The following is a 17,329-nucleotide window of genomic DNA, read 5'->3' as shown; positions in this document are numbered from 1 at the left end:
AAAGATTTAGAAATATTTTTAATCATATTATTTATCTATAATAGATGAAAAAGAAAAATAAGCATCTATAAGACAGCATGGACTAAAATCATCACATATAAAAAACATGGCCTGAAATCACCTGGAAAACACCTAGATATGTAGACAAGCATTTTAGATTGTCCTCTTTATTTCTCAGTATTCACATTTCTTATCTCAGCAAAACTGGTTCATTCACTGTCCTCTAAGACACATGTTATATTTTGGTTCAACTGTTTCTTACAGAAATGCCCTTCTTTTTGTCTTTCTAAATCTTACCAAGCATCTAACAATTAGCTAAACATCTTCCACTCCATAATGTCTTTCCAGAACCCCCTGGTTCATACTGATACACTGCTCTCCACATTTCTTTAATAATGATGGTGTATACAAACCTTCTGACAGATCCTTGGACTGAGCTACTATTTAGTTTGCACATTTACATATAAATCGGGGTACTTGGCAAGTACAGTACCCATCCCATCTACTCACCTGTGAAGACTATACACCCACCAACATTGCTCATTTAGATATGTTTATACATTTATTTTTTTAAATGTACTTGTTACTTAAAGATATTACCTGCATCTATGTATAGCAATGGAGACCACGAAAGTTTTCTCTTTTTTAAATAAGAATCACTAGAGTGGTCTCTCTCACATATTATAAATATAGGGCCCCCATTGTCGTGTCCTGAAAGAGATGCACGACAGGACCGTTTGTGGGGCAAGGCATTCTTCTCTCCCTTGAGGAAGGTTTTCCTCGGAAGCCCAGGAATATCATGGAAAGAAAGAAATCAAAACCCTGAATCTTCTGAGGATCGACATGTTTTAGATTCTCTCTGATAAATTTAAATGACCTCAACAAAGGTCTATTAATGAGAAGGAATACCCAAGACCCTCATGGATGGGACGCACCTTTACCCCACTTCATGTGGTGGAGTGTCTACACCAGGGTCTGGGTTCAGTGGTGGGCCTGTGGGCCATGAGGGAGGCCTTCCAGGTTAGCACATGGCTGAGGCTAGACACCCCTGTCAGCCTCTTCCAGGGAGGAAAAGGAGAAGCTATCAGTTATTCATATACAAAACCCTGCTGATGGGACAATATGCTCCTGGAGCGTGTATAGAAACAAGACTGAATTGTGACGTGGGGCACTTTGTCATGAAACTGCCCCAGCCACCTGGAGGACATCTGTTTTGGAGCCCTACTACTATACCAGGTGAATGTTTTCAATTCGTATCATCTGCATATACTATATATTCAAAAAAGTTAATTAATTAACTAATTAAACTAATTTAGAACCTTCAGAGGGGGCTCTAAAGGTTGTAAGATCTGGACAAGTGAACATCCTTTAAGTATTTTGGGGAAAATAATGTGAACTCCCAATGCAGTGTGTCAGCCGTCTACTGTGTTTAGTCTCATTATCTTTTTTATTTTTTTCATTCCCTCTCTAATCTCACATCCATGTGAGATGTCAGGGAGTGGAAAGCAATTGTATTCAAGAGCCTCCTAGGCACTCTGGGTTGTCAAAGCAGGCAGGGCGACCTCCTGATCTCTATTGTCTACAGTTTTTGGAAAACAATGTCAGCAAAGAACGTGTGTTGTTGCAGAGTGTGCTAGGCATGACTTAATCACTTCTAAGGGCACAGGCTGTCCCAGGCAAACATTCACACAAACATAGCCCTCTTTCCCAATCAGCCAGGAAAAGATGGCCCGAGACTTTGGCTTTCAAAAAAGAGTACTAAGACGTCAAAACCATAAGTCAAAGGATATAGTTCTTTATAGACATCAGAGAGGAAAGAATGAGGTTTAATGGAGGGAATGCGAGCTTTAAGATCATACAGATTTGGGTAAGAATTAAGGCTTAGTCATATGGTTTGTGGGCTCTAATACATTACTGTAACAGAAAGTAATAATAAGGATTAAATGAAACTATGAATATAATTTAGCACCTATCATAGAACCTGTCTACTGCTGCCACCAAATAAATGTGGTAGTTACTGTTTTTCCAAGTGCAAATCCCACATCTAAATGAAAAGTTCAACCAACACTCGAGGACCTACTGTGTTGCTAGAACTGTTGCTGATCCTGGCGAGCTCTTCCCTGAACCCATCTGAACTTCTTAAAAAACTTTCTCTGACAATGTATCACGGTGACATTTGGTGTTAGCACTAGTGAAGAACTGGCATGCGTTCAGTATAATATTGTATCATATGTATATATGAATATATATATATATGTATGTGTGTATCTGTGTATCTCATTCATATGTATTTTTGCTTTCTCTTCTGGGTTCAAGCAGCAGCATGTACAGTTTCATTAGTGGTCACCAGGATAAAATGTCCATATCACTTAGAAATTCTGGGAAGCAGAGTCACTGTTTAAAATAACTTATTACCAGTGATGTAGAAAGCTTATATTTTTAAACCTCCCTTAAACCACATAATAGCACCTTTCCAGAATACAAGGGATTGGACTTGGATCCTCTGAGAATTACAGAATATAACTGAGAATCCTCGGTTAGCTATTTGGTGTCTCCTAAGTCAAGATGATACTTCCTTATAGGTTTGGCACTGATATAATCCATCTCAAGGAGATGGGACCTGCAGACCATTAAGCAAACCTTTAGTCGGGTCAACTTTCACTAAGTATTAATTGCCTGCCATTACATTACCCTAGAAGAGATAATCAGACACATTCAATGATTCAAAGAGAAAGCCTACCTTTGTCTGCCCATATTCCACCTTGTGAATGCCTGTCCTAACTATAAAGGAGCTTTCATTTTCCTTCAGTTACCTTCCTATTGATATTATTTGCAACAGAACTAAACTCACATTTCATTAGCAAAAAGGAAAATGTACAATCTGGTCAAAATACAATTTGAACAGAAATAATATGATGTGTAATTTTAGAAACGAAAGACTATTTTTTGCCTTTTCCATCATCTGTGACATATTATTCAAATATTCCTTATTTCATAAATATTTTGGAAATCATGTGGCTTTGGGACTTCCTGAATTGTTGGACCACTGACATAAAAATAGCCACTAAGAGCTACATCATTCTTCTTTTCTAAGTTACTTTTCTAAAAAAGTAACTTGCATTGACTGAAAAATAAAAACCATATACCCATACACGCAAAAAAAAAAAAAAAAAGAAAAAAGAAAAAGAAAAGAAAAGAACTCAAGCCAAACCCTACCACAAAGAGTTAATCATTATTTAACACTTTGAGGTACAATCTTTTAGTATTGTCATCATACATTTGTGATTATACATATGTATGTCAACAAAATTAGGACCAACACTATGATGTGTAGCACTTCTGTTTACATATCACATTAAGAACATTTTCCAGTGTCATAAAGGATTTTTGTTGACCACATAATTATTTCATTCTACAGATGTATCCCACAGATTGCTTAACAAATCACCCATATTAGACACTGATAGTTTTGCCATTTCCTGCTGTGATCTTGGGCAAGTTACTTATCTGTGTTAGTTTCACAATCTGTTAGATATTGACAATGATTTATCTACACCTCATAGACCTGTTGTGAAAATTAGACAAGAATAAGCATGAAAGCTAACAGTGCCTGGCACATGTTAGCTGCCCCTCCATGTACTGTGAGAAATACTTTTGTGCATCCTTCTTAGTGTACAACCATAATTGTTTTCTTAGAATAAAAGTCCTAGATGTGGCATTGCCGAATCAAAGGACATGAACATTTTATGTTTTTAATATTACCATATTCTCCACCAGAGAAGCCATAATTTATACTTCCATGATAATATGTACTTTCCTGTACCCTCATCAAAATTTGGTATCATTAATATTATTTTTTAATCTTGAAAATCTTAAAGATCAAAATACTTTCATGAATAATCCTGTGAATACTGATGGAGCTAATTTTGTTTTTTTCATATTTATAGCCATTTCTATTTTTCTTCTATGTATCAGTTACTGGTTTGTATGTGCGTGTGTGTGTGTGGGGGGGTCTTTGCTTTCATTTTTGTCCACTTTTCTATAGTGGAAGTATCTTTTTCTCAATGATGTGAAAAAATTTCAAATAGAATAATGAGTAGCTTCCTTGATTTATACTGTTGTAAATGTCCCCATGCCCCCAAGTTGACTTTACTTAACTTCTTAAAGATCAAAAATCTAACTTTCATATAGACAAATCCATTAACTGTTTCTTTTGACTTATTTCCTCTTTCAAGTTCAGGAATGCCCTCTCCACCTTGAAATCCAATGGTCAACTATATTTTATTCTAGTATTTTTCAATTATTTGATTATCTCTGATTTATCAGTAATTCCTTCAGAACATGCAGGAAACTTACACTAAACTATTTTTAAACAGTAATAATAAGAAGGTAGAACGTTATCCACAAAATGAACACTCAATCACTAAAGACATTTCTGAACATCACAATAATATTTATGGGTAATTAATGTTTACAGATTGCCTGGTAAAGAAAAGCTTTGATAAATGATCTGCAAATCCCATCTTGTCTCATTTGACTAGTTAGTGTGATGCAGTAGAGTCACTTTCGTTTTGACTTAATGGAGACAAAAGACTGGAGTTTAAACTTAGAAATATGTTCAACTTCTTCCAGTCAGAAACTCATTATGATGCAGGTTGTTTAAAGCTAACATTTGGCTGAGCAGTATTACGAAGTTACTGGCTGTCTTTTATCATATCCATGATCACATACGTAGCGACTCCCTGTCTATCCACAAATCATACTACAATAGTCTTCTCCTTAATTCTTCTCTTGACTAAAAATATGAGATTTTAAGAGAATCTCCTTTTCCCAGAAGCATACATACTTAAGCGACAAGATGAAAAATAAAAGATACAAAACACTTGCTTGAAAAATCAGAAACATGCCACATGTAGCAAATAAAGCAAATCTAGCCTTTCCATTAAAAGTAGAATCGTGCCAAAAACCAGAATTTAGTTAAGACAGATGAGCTGCCAAGTTATGCCTTTCAGAGTTTCTGAATAACTTAAAATTCGATTCACAGAAAAGCATTCTTTTGAGAGAGAATAATCTGAACAAATCTGGCAAACACATAACAAAATAAGGTTCCAGGCCATGCAGTCATTTAAAAAAAAAACTCAAGTTTTGAGAAAAATGCCAATATTTTACGATGAGGCACACACAAAGCAACCAGCTAATTTTAATCTTCATGCATTTATGAAGAAATGGAAGTCAGAGATGCAACTGTGGTCTGAACAATACTTACAAGATAACAAGATAACAAATTTACCTGACTTTTCTAAATTCCCAAGCAGCTAACAATTAAAAAAACAAGAGACATTCATTGATTTGCAAATGTTTACTACAAATAACACCACGAAACAGAATCTATTATCGTGACCCACATACTACATACATTTTCCCCTCAACCATTTGGAAAAAGAAAAAGCAAATAAATGTTATTAGACTAAGAAGCTATGCTATAAAACTGACAATATACAATATTATCAAATTAAAAAAAAAAAAGACAAAAAATAAGAACTACACAGCACACCAGACCAATGGCAATTAATACAACTATGGATTTTTAGCATATAAATTGAACTGGTCAGTATTTTTGTTTAGCTATATCATGCATGCAACTTAATTATTCGAGGGCAAGTTATAGTTTTGAAAGAAAAGAGTCCAATCAAAAAAGTGAAGGATCTGATCAAATGGTATCAAGCTTGGAGGCAGAGTGAGTACACACATGTGGTCACTGGGCATAAGCCTCCCATACACATGCACACACACACAGGGTCTGCCATACTCTGTACAGAGACTCACATCATGACAGTGCCGCCTAGACCAACATGACGCAATCCGAGGTCAGCAGGCCCTCAGTGGCTTGGCTGCTCAGCCCTGATGGTCAGAGGAAAGCACTCTGCCATGTCTGCTGGGTTACCAAGCTATGATTCACAACAAAATTGGAGACATGTGCTTAGAGCATTTCCTACTCTGGAAGTTGAGTGTATGAGTACGAGTGGAGGTGTGCTGGAAAAGATCCAGTTCCTAAAAGTCTAAATACACTCTGCTTTATCAGGCAGCTGAAGGAACAGGCACAGATTTTATGCCTTTATCAAACTCTCGATGCCAGGAAAACAATCATAATTTTGTAGAAAATGGATAAAATGTGACAGCTAACTAAAATGCCTTGAAGCTGGAAATATTTTCATAATACTTTCACTTTTCAAATCATGAAAAGCTTTTTCTACTAAATTTATGTGGACATACAGCACACATTAGGTATAAATAAACCTCTTAAAAGATATATGGAGTACAAGTTTTATTCTCTTAAAGTGAAAAGAGAACTGATGCAAAAATGATAGTTTCACAAAAATAAAATTCTAAAGTTCTTGTCTAGAACATGTTTCTTTGAAAAAGAGAATCAGAAGAGAAGAGGAGGAAAATTTGAGGGTGGGTGGTGAAAATGGAGATTAATATACTTAAAAGTGCTCTCTTTGGCATTTACCATGAAAAGTTCTAAAATGTATTAATTTTTGAAAATGTCCAAACCAAAGATAATTTGCGCTTTCTTTACTAAATCGAGGTCCTGCTTACCTCAAGGTCACACAGATAAAAATGTTGTGCTGAATGTGTGTTAGCTGAGTGGCCAAGCTGTCACTGGCCAGTGAAAAAGCAGAGAGCCAGCTGTTGGGAGACACATCTTTGCAGTCTAGTTCTATTGACTCCCTCGTAAAGAAAGCTTCTCATTGGCCTCAGTTTCCTCATCTGTGAAATGAGGACAATCCTTATGCCCTCCAAAGCTGTTGTGAGGATTCCATGAGTTGACATATATAAAAGCACCTAGTACAGGATGTGGAGTGAGAAAGAAAGTAATAAATCTTTCACACTTCACTGTGCATGTGTTTATGTGTCTAACATATTACCCATTTACATGTGCTATTCAACAAGAGTAAATTTAAATGTTCAGCTCTGTTTTGGTTTATCACTTAGACTGGAACCAAAATGTTCTGATCAGCAGAATCTCTTAGTTATGGCCTAGTTTAGCTGAGATGTAGACTTAAGTAATAGTTCTTTCTGAATATCAGATATTTGTAAAGCTCACTTGGTTTTATTTAGATGCCAGAGTTCAGGTTAAGGACCTATCAGAACATGGTCACATGTACAATAAACATCCTCAGGCTTCCATTCAGAACTGCTAGCCGTCTTACCCTGGGAGCAGGCTGGGACACGGAGGGCAGAGCACCAAGGTGAGAAATGGAGAGAAGAAACCAGGCCAAGTTCTGACACCCTGACAAGTATCCTAGGAAAATAAGAACCTCTCAAGTTCTGGCTGGTTGTATGGCAGCTTTGAAATTATTCCAAGATAGATGTTGGAAACAGTCAAAATAGAGAAATACAACGGAAACTGCGCCTGGACAGTGATCATATCATACGCCTTTTTATGTGAGGCCTTGACAGAGGAGGCGGGAACTCATCAACATTTAATGAAGGGAATACACGTGGCGTAAACTTAGTTTTAGGCTATATTGCTAATAAAAAAATCAAGCTCAGTTACTACCCATTTCCAGTCAAGTTCTCCTAGTTCCAAAAAGAAAATAAGCCTTCTTTTTAAACAACAGACACCTTCTTGTTTGATCCGCTATGGCCTTCCTTCTCATTCTCGGCATTTTCACCTCCCTGCCAGAACTTAACCGTCTGTAAGTGCATGCAGCTACGCTACACAATGGACAGTGATTGTCTCTTTTCTCCTGCTTGAAACGTTTACAAAAAATAAAAAAATAAAAAATGCTATGAATCAGGCAGCTATAGCTGCCCACTTTGCCTTTCTTTATGTGAATGCTTTTGGAGAGAGTTCATTCAGCCTCTCCCAGATGTGAATGCTGTCCAGTCAGCCTCTGCCCAAGAAGAGGGTTGCGTCATGATCTATTTTATAATTCCCATGGCTTATAGGGCGGTTCAATTTCCCATTAAACGCAATCAAACCCAAAGTTATCCCCTTTCTCTGCCAAACTCCCAAATCACCCATTTATGTCAATGTCGTCACCATTCTCTATAGGCCAAGCCAGAAACATCAATCTCTCTCCTTCCTAAAAGAGACCCACCTACTCTCTTTAATGTTGCTGATGATCATTCTTCGACAATTCCTCCAACCATCTCTATACTCACAGATGAGAGCTCATACCTTTAAAAGGCACCATATGAGTCTTTAAAAACTGACATTTCTGATCTCTTTTCTGTTGTTATTTCCTCATAATTGTTATTTATTATCTTTTAAAAGCACATACCTCTTTCGGCAAAGACATTAATTTATTTCTGTCTGCATTCAAGTTGCTCAACTTCTTAAGTTTTCCAATGCTCTTAGGTAAAGTCTGTTAAAATAACATTTTTATTATTAACTTAATACATTCTTTTAACACGGCTCACAGTAAAACAGATCTTTTCAAAGACTTAAATAATACAATCTAGTTCAGTAACAGAAGTAATAGTTCTTTCTGAATATCAGATATTTGTAAAGCTCACTTGGAAAATGTGGAATTATCACTTAACATCTTTTTTGAGAACAGAGAAACGCCTACTAGAGAGGTAATTAGTAATTTAGGCTCTTCGACACTAGTAAGTGAGAATTTAAATACCCTCGTCCCTTCTCTGCCTGCACCTTTCAGAAACCACGCTGATGTGGGAGCTTAGATAACTGTGGGAGCCAAGGCACTGAGGCAGGGGATCAGAACCCTGAGTGGTGGGGCCGTGACGTCAGGGCGAGGGCGAGGGTTGCATGAGCTGGTGTGGGGAGCAGGAGGCCCTACAGGAACCAGGCCGGGACCCAGATTGGGGGAGAGGGGTCTTCAACACTCTCCTGGAATCCGAGGGGGAATTTTATTTTAAAAATTGTTATGATTACTGTTTGTAAGCCTAAAATCACAAACTAGGGAAGGACACTCTGGTCACTTCCATGACACCTGCTTGAGGAGTCTAGTTGAGCTGCCTGAGGAAAGATGCTCTCGGGCTCCCCCACCAACTCTGTGTCTTTGCTCAGTGCTTACTGTCCTTTTCTGCACTTTTTACCTAAAAAGCATTATTCACTCTTATTATTAAAAAAAAAAGAAAGAAAGAAGAAAGAAAAGGAGAGATGGAAAGAAAGGAACAAGGAGAAGAAAAAGTAGGATAGAAAATAAAGTAACAGCAAAAAGAGAAAGGTAGGAAAGCAAACCGAAGAAATAATAGTGACTTTAAGACAACTGAAAAAGGAGAAAAAGATGAAGTGACAAATTAAGGACCAATGAAAGAAGAGGCAGCAGCAGGAAGGGAGAGGGCAACTGAGATTTGCTGCTGCTGCCCTGCTGCCCTGCCCCTGGCAGGTGACACATGCCAAGAACTTTGCCCTTAGGAGGAGGGACACCTGCAGTCACCTCCATCCCCCAATTTCTAGCATGAGGTGAGGTCACAGATCAAAGGCCAGCAGACACCACTCTCTGGCTTCCCCCCCAAAGAACATTCCTCCACCTAGTTCCACCAAGGCTTTCCCTGGCCAACCACCATTTCTCTCCCTTCTCTCTCATTCTTCCCATTTGCTCAAAGAACCCAGAGAGAACAGTGTTTCCTCTGGTGGTCCTTGGATGTCGTGGCAGAGGCATCAGCACATCCGCCGACAGTGGCTTTTCCCTACACCTCCCTGGGGACCGCTGTGAAGTGTCAGTTCTGTGCTGGGTATTGTAAGTACCGTAAGCGGCACACACATTCTGACAAGGGAGCTTCAACACCAGTTTCTTCGCATAAGCAGGCTAAAAACTGATCATCTTTATGCCATGCATTTGCTCTGCTAGTCCCTTTTTTAGGTGTAACATAAAGAGGTTTCTATTTAGCCCACCCAAATTACAGATAGGTAGACTCTCTCCTCATAAGTCATTATAATACTGAAACCACACTCACCAGGAGCCGGTTTTCGGTAAGAACTAATTCAGTGAGGCTTTCACAGTCCCCAACTGTTTCAGGCAACTGTGTTAGTCTGTTCTGATCCACCTTCAAGATCGACAGTTTCTTTAGTTTTCCTGTGAAAGAATTATTTAAACTCATTAGTTATGATTGTTGTCCTAATCATCACTTTGTATTTCCCATCTGCTGTTCTTTTATGATTTAAATAGTTATTCATATTTTCCTGACCCAGCTTCTCATATTATGAAAATATATCATTCTCTTTTAGATCACTAAAGGTTGAGAATTAAAACAGTTTATTCAAAATATCAAAAATAGTCAGCAATTAGAAGCAAATCATTTTAAAAGTCACTACCTAAAAATACAGTATCAAAGCCAGAACATTTAAAAAACAAAATAGCTGGCTCATAATGGATCTTTAAAAACAGGAGATAGTTCAAGTACAGAGGAGAGAAGCTTTCACTGCATTCCAAGAATCATCTTTACCAAAAACAAAAAAATAATAATGTGTAGTTTATTCTATCACCTGTGAATGAAAATGACTTTGTGAAGATCCGTATGAAGTATTCCTACACATGCAAAATAATATGGTAATCTTTGAAAAGTCGCATGAAGGACTGAGTCTATTCCACCCAGGAAGACAGAACTTACTGGTGATGCCATCAGGCCATGGGAAAAAAGACTGGGCTTACAGCAGACTCCTCAGAGTCCCTACTGAGTGAAGGAAATTCTAAATCAGTTAGCTTCTCATTTTCAACTGCAACTAAGAGGACTGAGCCTGTAGAGCAGCTGTCCTTTGTATCTACTAAGAGAGCTTGGCATAACACTTTCTCCAGAAAGCAGCCTCTATCTTAAGAGATACAAAACTGGAGAAAAGGAAACATTGAAAAGATTATCTTGCCTTGTGTGACCCTCCAGGCCAAAGCAGAAAAACTAATCACTTCTTATTCTCTTTATTTAGCAAATTCAATAACCTACCCACACTGTCCCCACAGGGGTCCCACCTGTCCTCACTGTCAGGAGACACGGGCATTCTCTGCAGGGCACACTGGATCCCACACTCGACACACCGCCTCCCAACAGTTTCCTTAACAATATCACTGGCAAGTGGCCGTACAACTTCTCGTGGAATATTTCTAATGTTGGAGTACTCACTTCTTCATTAAGCAGCCCAAACCAATTTGTAATAAACATTTCTTTTAAAGCTCATTCTTAAATCAAATTAAGATTCAATATCCTTTCAATTCACCTACTGGCACTGGAAGTTGTAATAAATCTACTCCTTTCAAATGCCATCTCATGCCTATTTCTTCCTATTCTAAGCCACGAAACATTCCCAGTTCCTACAACTGCTTTCAGATGGCATATATGATTCTCAGTGAACATTTATACCTGAGTCAAAATCGCCATCCATTTTCCAATCAACCTTAACCAAAAAGCAATGTCCATATTCCTGCTGAGTCACTCTTATTGGTTAACACTTTCATCCTGACCAAATACCAGAAAGGAAGTAGTCCTCTCTCATACAGCTTCTCTAACTACTCGAAACCCTTCAAAAATCTCCTGTGATGTTTGGAATAAAAGTTGCATGAAGATCAAAGACAGCAATCCTATGATAACTATATGGTTAAATATAGCTTCTTACAACTTCTGAGCAGCTTTGCCACAGTGGAGCTGCCAGTCCATGTCTGTTTAAACCTTCTCTGTTTGTGGTTATTTTCTCAAACTGGACTGAATTCCTTTATGGTAAAGGAAATGTCCGGACTAATTTTAAAAAATGAAAATGCTATAGAATGGTACCAGAAAAGGCTCAACTCCAGCATACCCCTTTAACAGTCCTTCCTAGGTCATGAAATAAAGTCAAAGTTACTTTCTCATAAACTATTTAGGATGCTCAATTAAAAATTTTTTAGTGGTTGCTCATACACCTGAAACACATACTATTACCTGGGCAAATCCCTGCTGAGATCACTGAGACAAGATGTCGATGAAGTAGATATGAGTCGACACTTATAAAGTTAATAATACCTATAACTGCTACCAAACCAGAAATACTTGCATATAAGGAAACTTAAATTGTATTAAATATTATTTGCATTTCTTCTTAAAAACAAAACAAAATAAGAACAACAACAAACAAGCAACAAGGAGACTAAAGGAGCCACACCCCCAGCGACTGCGAGTGGTGACCGAGGGATCAGAGTGTCTTCCAAATGCCCAAGACAACAGCCAGCACCTTTAGTAGTTATTTTCAATACTCACCTATGCCCTCTGGAATTGTTTCTAATAAATTCTGGGAAATGACTAAATCTGTTAATGAAATCAGGCCACTGATTTCTTCAGGAAGTCTTTCCAACCTGTTTTCAGAGACATCTAAGCACAGCAGGTTCTTCAGATTTCCTACTTCCTACATCGATGAATGACACAGGGAAAAAAACAAACAAACAAAAAAAAAAACAAAAAACTCATACTTGAATCTGCCACAGTACAGAGGAATTTGTTACAGTGATATTTTGCAATCAAATTTCAAAGTAGTTCTAAGGATATTTCTTCAGCATTTATCTAAATGTGAAAGCTGGAGTAAATTTCCAGACCCCCTTCCAATGAAAACGGGAAACGGTATGAATCACAGACACAGAGCTGGGAGGGATGCCAAGCCCTCCAACTTCAGGCAGGCGAGAAATCATTCACTTTACAGATGAAGAGATAGGCAGCAAGAGATAACAAACGACTTTAAGGTCACACAAGTAGGGAGAAAAAAAGATGCTGGAATCCAGTTCTCCAAGTTTGGAAATCAATCATGTAGTAACCAGCTTACACTTCAGGGTCACCCTGAGATTTTTCTGTTAAGAAACCATCTACTCTTTATCTCCCATGACAGGCAGTACTTGTTACAACAATGCAACTGCTTCCCAGCAAAACTAGAGCACACAGATCCACTGACACATTTAACATTAACAGAAAGAGAAGCACACTGCTTTTAAGGAACACGGTCTGTCAAGGAGTGAGGAAAGTACCTCAATGAGTCTAAGAGTCTATTCACAAGTTATCTTACCTTCCATTCACAAAATGCATATTTTATCTCTTATAACTACTTCTACTTTTACATTCCATTGCCACTCCATTAAATTCCCACCCTCTCATTAGCCTCTCACCTGGATTTTTAGTTCTGCCTCTTGGACTCTCTGTTCTGCAAACTGTGCTTCCATATTTCCCTCCTAGAAACATAACTAGCTCTAGTCAAATAATCAGACCACCTCTTCTACTGAAAAAAAGTCTACTGGCTCCCTGATGTCTACATAAGCACAAATTCCTCAATCTGTATTTAATTTGGTCTGTTCTGTTCTTTCCAGCTTACCTTCTAGCAAATATGCATCCTATGACCCTATCCCTGAATACCCTGTCTATAGGAAGCCAGACTACATTTCTACTAATTTCATGCCAGAACCCTGAAGTTGTTCTACTTTTCATCAATTCTTTTTAACGATGTTGCTATATCCTCTTCTTTCCACTAATGAAGACACAAAAATAATTCTGATTGTATGAGACTGTATGATGTGTTTATTCCTGACTTAAGAGAAGTTTATACAAGAGAAGCAAATGAGATATTTAAGTAACCATTTATAACACTGGTGTTTTAATTTCTTTGTTTTTAGGATGTGGCATTTTCCACATGATTACTTATGCACATCTGTACACACACGTAATCTCCCCTCTTCGTGTATAATAGCCGATAAATTTTTATTTTTTTCCAGAAAATTTTCTGGTATTTTCCCCCCATTCTTTGACTCCTAAAGTAACTAGAATCCTCTCAATCAAGACTTCTCAAAATCTTGTAGATAAATCTGAATATTAATTAAACTCTCACTCACACCAGTTGCTGATCTCTTCCTTTTCCCAAATGCAGCCAAGACCTCAGAAAAAGACTCAAATTAGTTCCTTAGTTCTATTAGTCATAAGCGATGTCATGGAAACTCCAGTGCTATCACTACAACAATCAAATTTTTACTTCAGTACTTCTTTCTAGTGTTAGACTTCCTTGCATTGATGTGGCATTCCCCACCTGCAGTGCAGAGCCCAGCACAACTGGTTCACGTAGCTGAGCAGGAACAGCATCTGAATTACTTTAAAATACAAGCACCTAGACCATCACAAGATATATTCTGACTTTAAAGAATGGCTGTACAATACACCAAAGAATAAGATTCAGTAACAGCTGGAGAAAAATAAAATAAGAGGGAAATGCCCATTTGTTGTTGTTTATTTGTTTGCTTATTTAGGCTTCTACCTCAAACGAACAGAAGGCAGGCTTGCTTACTGAGGCTCCACAAAATGACTATATATTCAGAAGTCTATATAAGACCCTTTCATTTGGAACATGGTTCTCACACTTGGTAACAGGAGGGAGAAACCGAACACCATTATATTCCAGCTAAACCATAAGCAATCTTTAAAAAATGTATTAAATAAAAACTTTACATCATTTATTACAGGGCAAAATGTGGTCAAAATTACCCTAAAGCATTTGGCACATCATAAAGAGGAGGAGGAACATATACCATCAGAATCAGGGATCCTGGTAATTTATAAATTTCCTAGGCTTGAAGTAAGCCATATGGGTAACAAGGATGATGACTTCACAAACTAAAGGATATATTGCTATTTTTAGAAATTGTGGGTTGAGGCCTTCAATTTTTCTTTGTCAATATAGTATGATGACCACTTACCTGAGGTAATTCTGACAACTGATTTCCATCCAACCAGAGATCCTTTAGATGTAAGAGAGCTCCGATTGATTCTGGCTGAAACAAAAAAATAATGTTATGATAACAAAGATGCAACTGGAAAGAATCCTATTTCAACAGTTACTTATTAGGTGCCATAGTGGGTATCTGTTGGTATCTCTCCAATATCGAGCCCCTCTTCCTAAAAGCACCGCCGGCACTCCCAGAATACCAGTAGTTACCACTTACGTCCGTCATTTCTAGTCCTGATCCTCCATGCCCCTGGATCAGAATTCTTAACCTGTGCAAACTGTAGCACAGTCTTTAATGTTGTCAGGCTATACAGGTGGAAATACTGGTTTATAGGCATCCTTGCAGATTTCCCCTAAAATATTTTGTGACCGTAACTAAGGAAAAAGTTAAATTCAGATCACCCTTCAATACGAACTTACCAAACTATATATTTCGTTGTTTCCTAAATCAAGTTCTTCTAGTCTCCGTAGCTGGGTAAGAGAGCTATTCAAAAAATAAATAAATAAATAAATAGATAGATAGATAGATAGATAGAGAGATAGATAGATAAATAAGAGCTCTTAGTGCTTAGAAATGCTGAGTAATGTGGAATTCCTCGCTTAGTTTCCAAAAATAAGATTCATTTGCATTTTATGCACTAAATATTACATAGTAGAAGGACTATTAAGAGAAGGCTGACATCTCCCAAACTTTCCATAGACACGGAATCAGTTTCTGACAAAATACAGTAGTACTTTCTTTTTCCTATAATGCTTGAAGAAATTCATTCGGTACAAAACACCCTCTTATGTTTCCCCAGAGACTTACTCAGGAAGATATGTGAGAAGATTCTCCCTCAGTTCCAGTGAAGCCAGGTTATAAAGACTAGAAATGAACAGAAGAAAAAAGTATAAGGAAAATTCTTGAGATTCTGCCTATCCCACTCCCCAAATACACACTCTGTAAGTAGGAACTCTTAATAAAATCTGTTATATGTCATTTCCCAGGAAAAAGATACCTATCACCACCACACTGTTAAAAACAACATAATCTCTACCTCTCCAATTTTAATATTAAAATAACAAGAGTAGTATCATCACTATAAGGCACCCTCATTCAAATACCTTGTACATTTGACATGTGAAAATAACTCACTAGTCGTTGAAAGACAACCACTCCCGGGACCAAGATAGAAACCGAATATGTGCTTCTGGACTTTAGAATGTCAAAAATGTTCCGTTACCATAAAAACAATAACGCCTTTAATCTCACGGAGCTCAGAGCTCTTCTCCCAAACATCAGCCAGAGACCATTCCTGTTCAGAAGTAGTGGGTATCTCAGTCCAGATAGCCCAAGTGCTCTACTTAAGATCATAAACTCACAGAGCAAGCGGCAGCAGCACTATGAAAATAACTTCCATTTAAATGTATTGGGGATAATGTAATAATGTACCTTCACATGGTGCCTGGAACACAAGACTGATTCAATAAATGGTAGCTATAATGTTGCTTTTATTTCTATTAAACCCCTGAGTGGTACTCTTTTCAGCAGATTCTCCTGTCTCTCAGGTGTAATCCATGCCTATTGGTAGCACTGTAAAGGAGACAGATGTCCTCCCAGACACTGATTATCTGGGTTGAATCTTTAGAGGCAGTGGCAATTCTGCATCACCGGAACCTCACACAGGCAAGTGATGTCAGCACTGGCACAACACATTGATTCAGAAGATGACTGATTCGTCTATTACTCTAATAGGAGCTGTATTAAGCTCTATATCAATCAAAAACTCAAGCTTTTGCTAATATCACCATAGCAACATCCAGATTTGGAGAATTTTTATGTGTGAGCGTGGAGAACAGAGGAATCAGACATTATTCCAACACTCTAATCTGCCTTAATCCTCTATTCTCCTTCCAACACAAAAGCCAGAATCATGAGAACTAACAAAGCTGGTTTCATAACATTAGAAAATGTAAACTTGATTTGCATGAACAATATATACACATACTTATAGCCTGTTGGCTTGAAAATGTATTTTAACTATACTATGAAATGCATAAATTCTGTATCTCCTCTAGTTTTAGAAAATTGAATAACAATTTTCACAGTTAAAAGCCAAGAGCAAACAAATAAACCTTAGAAGACATTTTCTTCATAATTAAAATCACTGCTAATAAGTAATTATGAATTCAATGCCAATATTTAAAAAAAAAAAAAATTTAACCAGGTGGGAAGTTGGAGCTATCTCATTCTACTTTCTCTATGCCAAATTTAAACAGAAGAAATACCAATGGAGGTGAGGATACTACCAGTATCTATTTCCAAAAGCAATCAGTAGATAAAGGTGAGAAGATCTGAAAAGTAATTGTAAAAATAAAGATTTCAAAACAGAGGGCTTTGTTTTCGGTTTTAAATTTTTATGTAACTCCAATTTTACTGGGGAGGTGGTAATCATTTGGCTATTTTCACATTTATATTTTAAAAATCATTGGTAGAACTGTCATTTTTTTTTCTGTTCGACATCATTACTCTCACATCTATTTTGACACACTAAAGATACCCATCAAGAAGGAAAAAGTCCTTCCTTTCAAAACCTTCACTCACTGGGCATCATCGAAAGCATGTTAAAAGCAGTTTTACACAGGCCTTGGTGCTAA

The 17,329-nt window shown here is 37.5% G+C and overlaps 1 protein-coding gene across 1 annotated transcript in view; it reads right to left on the bottom strand.

Moving 5' to 3' along the window:
- The window catches only part of LRRC1 (leucine rich repeat containing 1), a 115,852-nt gene that overhangs the window by 12,563 nt on the left and 85,960 nt on the right, over window positions 1-17,329 (bottom strand). The window contains exons 5-10 of the mRNA XM_016153878.2: window positions 15,501-15,557; window positions 15,113-15,176; window positions 14,664-14,738; window positions 12,199-12,343; window positions 9,934-10,052; window positions 8,292-8,375 (exon numbers count right to left, since the gene is read on the bottom strand). Coding sequence (XP_016009364.1) covers window positions 8,292-8,375; window positions 9,934-10,052; window positions 12,199-12,343; window positions 14,664-14,738; window positions 15,113-15,176; window positions 15,501-15,557 — 544 coding nt within the window. The remainder of the gene's footprint in view (window positions 1-8,291; window positions 8,376-9,933; window positions 10,053-12,198; window positions 12,344-14,663; window positions 14,739-15,112; window positions 15,177-15,500; window positions 15,558-17,329) is intronic.

This window comes from Rousettus aegyptiacus, unplaced genomic scaffold (genome assembly GCF_014176215.1).
Source record: "Rousettus aegyptiacus isolate mRouAeg1 unplaced genomic scaffold, mRouAeg1.p scaffold_m13_p_1, whole genome shotgun sequence".
Taxonomy (NCBI): domain Eukaryota; kingdom Metazoa; phylum Chordata; class Mammalia; order Chiroptera; family Pteropodidae; genus Rousettus; species Rousettus aegyptiacus.
Note: the sequence above shows the minus strand (reverse complement) of the source record. Positions and strands in the feature narration are given on the sequence as shown.